General features: G+C 35.0%; 1 protein-coding gene across 1 annotated transcript in view; it reads right to left on the bottom strand.

Annotated features, from left to right (window-relative positions):
* The window catches only part of PCDH15 (protocadherin related 15), a 1,685,023-nt gene that overhangs the window by 357,564 nt on the left and 1,321,459 nt on the right, over positions 1-6,000 (bottom strand). Inside the window, exons 14-15 of the mRNA XM_034662367.1 lie at positions 2,755-2,889; positions 1,064-1,213 (exon numbers count right to left, since the gene is read on the bottom strand). Coding sequence (XP_034518258.1) covers positions 1,064-1,213; positions 2,755-2,889 — 285 coding nt within the window. The remainder of the gene's footprint in view (positions 1-1,063; positions 1,214-2,754; positions 2,890-6,000) is intronic.

The raw sequence follows: 6,000 nt of genomic DNA, 5'->3' as shown, positions 1-6,000 counted from the left end.
AGGATAATCTACATTAGTGATCTTTACGTGGTTGGGCAACTGAAACTCTTGGGGTTCGTTTTTCTAATATCAATAACGTATGTATTGCTCATAGAGCTTCATCCAGGAAAGCTGACATGAAATCTTGGTTGTTTGTATTTCTAAACAGCTCCCTGGGTAATTCTGCAGTATGGCCAGTTGGGAAACTACTAGACTCAACCCATCTCCAGATTTCTAAAAACCCTCAGTGAAGAATATTATGACTTCTTAATGACTTATACTCAAAATCAAAAAGAAAATATTTTGAGATAACTTATACTTAATTTAAATGCAGTAACTACACAGTTAATAATAAAAATAAGGCAAATCAAGCGAAAGATTTTGCCTGATTTTTGTGTTTTCAAAGACACCATTTACTATGTAATTCTAATTTTCTCTGTTGTAATGATTCTGTGTTATGTCCGTCCAGGTGACCACTAACAACAGTATCATCCACCAATTTATTTAGGCAGTCTTCTGTTTTTATCACCAAGGGAAATTTAATCCACATTTTCAGAAGTTCAAAATAATTTGAAGTTTTCAACTACATGTCTAATATCTGAAACTTCAGTGTGTTAAATATATTATTATATTAACTAATTAAATATATTCAGAACATTAAATTTTTAAAAATCAACTATAAACTGGTCACATAGCTATGTTTACATTTAACAACTAGTTAATTCCACTTTAAAGTGAATATAAATGGGGTGCCTGGTGGCTCTGTCGGTTAACAGCTGCCTTCAGCTCAATCCTGGGGTCCTGGGATCCAGCCCTGTGTTGGGCTCCCTGCTCAGTGGGGAGTCTGCTTCTCCCTCTCTCTCTCTCTCAAATAGATAAATAAAATCTTAAAAAAATAAAGTGCATATATGCACATTTTTATTTGAAAAGTAAACATAAATCTAAAGCTTTCTAAGCTAAATTATGTCATTTCATGAATCTGAAGTTCATTTTCATTTCTTCAGCAGTTTCTTAACCTATGCATTGCATAATGCCCATGGAAGTAACTGCTTTGTGTAAATCTTCATCCCATATGGGGAGTTACCTGTATGACACTGTCGCCGGGGCTCATGTCTGTATACACATAGACATCGTAGGATATTTCAGGGAACGTTGGAGTGTTATCATTTGCATCCATCACCCGAATATTGACAATAACTGGCTTGCTCTCTTGCACACCATCGAATGCTGTTATCTTTGGGGACAGAAAAATACATGTAACAGAGAAGTCATGCAAACATAAGCAGTGCAGAATGCACTCTTATGATTTAAGATGTTTCTTATATATAATTTCAGTTTTCAATATATGCCAAAATGTTTTCTTGATAAAAGGTAATAGCAAAGCTACAATAGCGCATATAAACAAAGTATTTTAACATGTTAAGAAGCAATTACAGAGGATTCTGTTTTATTTTTAATGTATTCAATTCCAAGCACATTTTAAATAAGCAGATATGTAAAATGTCTTAGAGACTTGGAGTGAGCCAGTAACACTGCTGATTCTTAAGAGTTAACTACTACTTAATTTTTAAAAAATTAATAGGAAAATATTCTTCACTTTTCCATATTTTGTATACAATGCCATAGATGCTTTTATAGCCAACATACTTATATCACACAAGAAAGTAGGCGATGTGATGTCTTTTTCTGGCAATTCACAAAATGACAAATTTTAAAGGACTTATTGTCATTAGTTAATAGTGACATCTTAATTCCATCATTGACATTTTAGGAGTCAGCGTTGTAACATCGCCATCCTTGTTCTGAATGACTTCTGAAATCCACTCTGTATCTTAAGTTTTAACTGCTGGGTTTCTGGAAGCTCTAGCTGTGTTGCATTAGGTTCTCCAGAAGAAATCCCACGTAGGTCCCACAATCTGTACTTTTCTATCAGCTCATTTTCCTCTTATATCTGAATAAAATCTAGTCAGAAATTTGGATAATACGAACTTTCTTTTCAACTGTATTCACTTCTCAACCACATTAGTCATATATACACATATATATTTCTATGTTACAGTAACTATTTACAATTACAGCTTTAATAATCTCCCCTCACCTTTTTTTCCCCCCCCTTGGTTAACCTAAACTAGGTTCTCTCCATCAGATAATTCTGTTTCAGTGGAGGTGAGGGGGGGCCGTGTCCTGTGTGTTATAAGATGCTTACCAGCATCCTTGGTGTCTCCCTCCATGATACCAATAGCACCCCTCACAGGAGTGATGGCCAATGTGTCTGCAGACATTGCCAAATGTTCCCAGGGGAGGGGTGGGATGGACTTGGGGACCACAGGGATCATCCCAGTGGAGAACCCCTGACCTAACCTCTGACAAAATTTAAAATGTAATTTAAAAAAAAATAAAATAAGTTAAAATAAAATAAAGGTTAGGAAATAATTCTTTGCTTGTGGATTCTAGCTGACAATATCTCAAATTTAAGTCAATTATGAGTGTATGGTAAAAAATGAGACTCCTATTTTCCTTTTTTCCATTTTGAAAATTATTTTTCCTCTGTTGGAAAGAGTGTTAACACAGCTGCACAAAGTTATAAAACAGAAAAAGGAGAAATACATGTGAAGGATTTTATTATTAATATGTACAATTACTTGAAAATATTGCATTTTTTCCTCCTAAATTATTGACTTCTTCAGTTTAAAACAGATATCTCTTTCTGTTACACACACACACACACACACACACACACTCTCACACATAAATGTGTATATGAAATCTTTTTACCGAAAAAGTGTAAGTCTGCTGTTCTTCCCTGTCCACTGGCTGAAGTAAGGTGAGGTAGCGAGTGATGCCGGTCTGCGTGACGGTGAAGACTGAGGTGTAATCATTCAGGAAGAGGTGAAGCTCTGGGTCTTTCATCTTTGAAAAAAGAGTGCCATTATTTAACGTTGAATACATAATGCAGCTATTAGTTCATTAACTGGAGATTAATTTTGCAAATCAATTACAAAACTATGCATGACTGTAATAAGACTTTCCTAAGACAAGATAGGTTTCACTAAACATCCACTCATCACTGAGCTGGATTATGCAAAGACAATGACCCCTCTTGTGGAAAACACCATAGCAGAATGAGTACAAGTACAATTAATGTGAATAAAAGGAAAAGAATAGGATAGATAATAATCCAATTGAATATATTGTTTTCGGTTATTTAATATCAATATTCTCCAGAACTTCATTGGGCTTGAGGAATAAGAATTAAATGCAAGAAGAGAAAAGTAGAGCCCAAAATTCTAGCTGTAGGATTGTACAATTACTTCATTTGTAGTAATAAACTGCACGTATGCCTATTACTATCCTGTTCTAACCTTTAATGTAAAATAGAAATAAAATTGGTTATGTATAATTCATTACCTATAAATACCATGCTTGCTTTTTCTTATTTTAATGCTGCAAAGGCTCTCCAAAGGGAAACATAATGTTTATTTTAATTTAAAAATTTCAGATGATTAGATTGAAGATATATGAATTGGCTGCATTGTGTCTGATTAAGAGTCCAGAAAACTGACATATACATAAAGAAGAAGGGATGGCAAAAGTTCAAAACAGAGATATTTAACTACACATTGGAAACCCTTCACAGTCTTACTGCCCTCCTGAACGATGATATCAATCTTTGCATGTTAGAGAAAGAACAAGGATGTTAAGTGGGGAGTGTGGACTGGTGTCTGATGGGGGAGTAAGAAGGCAGGTGGGGCAGAGAAAAGAATAGTGAGAAGCAGGACTACAGACAAGGCTTTTATGAAAACAACAGCAACAGACATGACACAGGGAGGTGAGGGGTTTCTACAGGTTCTGGCAACTATAAAAATATTATGCACTAAGGGGAGTGGGAGACACAGGTTGCCAGTTATGGGATGAGCAAGTCACGAGGATGAAGGGCACAGCACAGGGAATAGAGTTACTGATCCTGTAAGACCATTGTGTGGTGACAGATGGGAGCTACTAGTGTGCTGAGCTCAGCATAACAGAGAAGTCACATCGCTATGGCGTCCACCTGAAACTCATGTCACATCGCATGTCAACTAGACTCAAATGCATGTCGACTAGACTCAAATGAAAAAATACATATTCGCATAGTGTAGTGTAAAATGTAATTTAATATCATAGATTACTTTTCAAAGTCTGAAATCAGGGGCAGACGGAAGAGTATAGAGTTTGGAATTGTTAAAGACATGTTCATTTGATTAAAAAATTAGAACTCACCTTTTAAACATTTCTATGTGAAAGTAAGAAAGTTGAAATGTGTATTATATTAAAAGGTAGGCATGATTTGACCCACAGATACTATAATCTATACACCTTTTTAAAGATTCGATATATGTATATTTCAAATAACTTTGAAATGAATGGTTCCATTTGAAACTAACCCAAGTTCTGTATTTGTAACATCTCATTAAGAGATAGCACTTAGCTATACTATTGTGGCCTCTATGTCCATGATTGTGGTAAGTCCAGTATGCTACCTTTATTGATCCTGGAACAAGAAAAAAAAGTAATGCTATAAACAATAATTTTCATTGGTCTCTTTATCATAATAATCAAAGTTGTTAAGAGTTGTGAAAAGTCAGGGGCTTTCCATGGATACTTAAAACAGGAACCTTGGGCTCCATGTCAGCATCGTGACCCCAATTGCTCAGCAGGCTAGCAGGCGGGGTGTTTGGATAATCAAGTGTATTAGTTAATAAAGAGTTAGATTATTTATTTTAAAAAATAGATTATAAAATGCATATAAACTCAATATATCCTGAACCACATTTTGAGGTTGCTTCTTATTGTGTACTTTAAAGTCAACTGCAATAAAATGTAAGGATTATTTTTAAATGAGCAGAAAAGTTAGAATGCAGTTTCGATTAACAACAACAACAACAACAACAAAAACCTAAGTAAGTGTGAGTGTCTGTCATTTTTTTAGTGTTTATCCTTGATTTTACCAACCAAGGTAAAATCACTAGGCTGCTAAATTCATATATTGTTTCCTGTTCTCTGAATTTACCCACAATGGTGATGAAGAACAGCTTCCTTTACTCAGACCTGAAACACCCAGTAATCCAAGTTGAGCAAGCTCTGCTATGGGACTGGATATATCCGATATTTACTTCTCTCCCTTTATCCAAGTCCTTTGGTCATTCTCTACTTGATTATAATGAATATTCCCCCAATTTCTTTTCTTCCTTTCAACTGTAGCCTCTGTTAGGAAATTTGTTAGATATATTCATTCGTATCCTCACCACATGTTGCAGGCAATTTTTAAAATGCCAGGTATTGTGATGGTGCAAGACTGCAGTGAATGTTGGGTTGGGAACCGGCGTGTGCATATGTGAGACTGTAAAGCATGCTTGTGTCACATACAACACTTTCTCTTTCCCCATTGATAGAAGCTGCAAGATTTTCACTGTCAAATGCTTCCCATTTGAAGATGACATACACACCCATGCTTCATAAACAAACTCTCATATTTGATATCCAGAAACATTAAAGACCTTTTGATAATTTAATTGACTTCACTTCAAGTCCTGTTGTAATAGCTAGCTGGAGACTATAATAACACTTCCCAGACATGCAGATTATTTTTTCTAAAAAGATAACACAATACAGAAAGCTATGATTGTCCATGGTATCTTACAGCTCATTCTAATCTGTCCCGCTCGGTTAATCTCTGTTTAAATTTTAACATGTGAATTTTATGAACACTCCATGTATCAACTTTTTAAAATCTATATATTGGATATATAGACGCCATTGGTGAATATCTGGATGTTTCTTTGAGGACAGGAATTTAAGAATGCAGATTTGGAAATATTCAGACAGTTATTACTCAGAGCTTAATACTTGGATTTATTTTTGAGGATAATACTAGTTTCAGGCATGGTATTTTATGAGTCCAAATTGATAGTGCTCTGGCTTATTATTTTGAGAGGGACAATAAATTTTATGTAGTCCTCGTGTCTATATATTTGTTTAAAA

This window comes from Ailuropoda melanoleuca, chromosome 6 (genome assembly GCF_002007445.2).
Source record: "Ailuropoda melanoleuca isolate Jingjing chromosome 6, ASM200744v2, whole genome shotgun sequence".
In the NCBI taxonomy this organism is placed as follows: Eukaryota; Metazoa; Chordata; class Mammalia; order Carnivora; family Ursidae; genus Ailuropoda; species Ailuropoda melanoleuca.
Note: the sequence above shows the minus strand (reverse complement) of the source record. Positions and strands in the feature narration are given on the sequence as shown.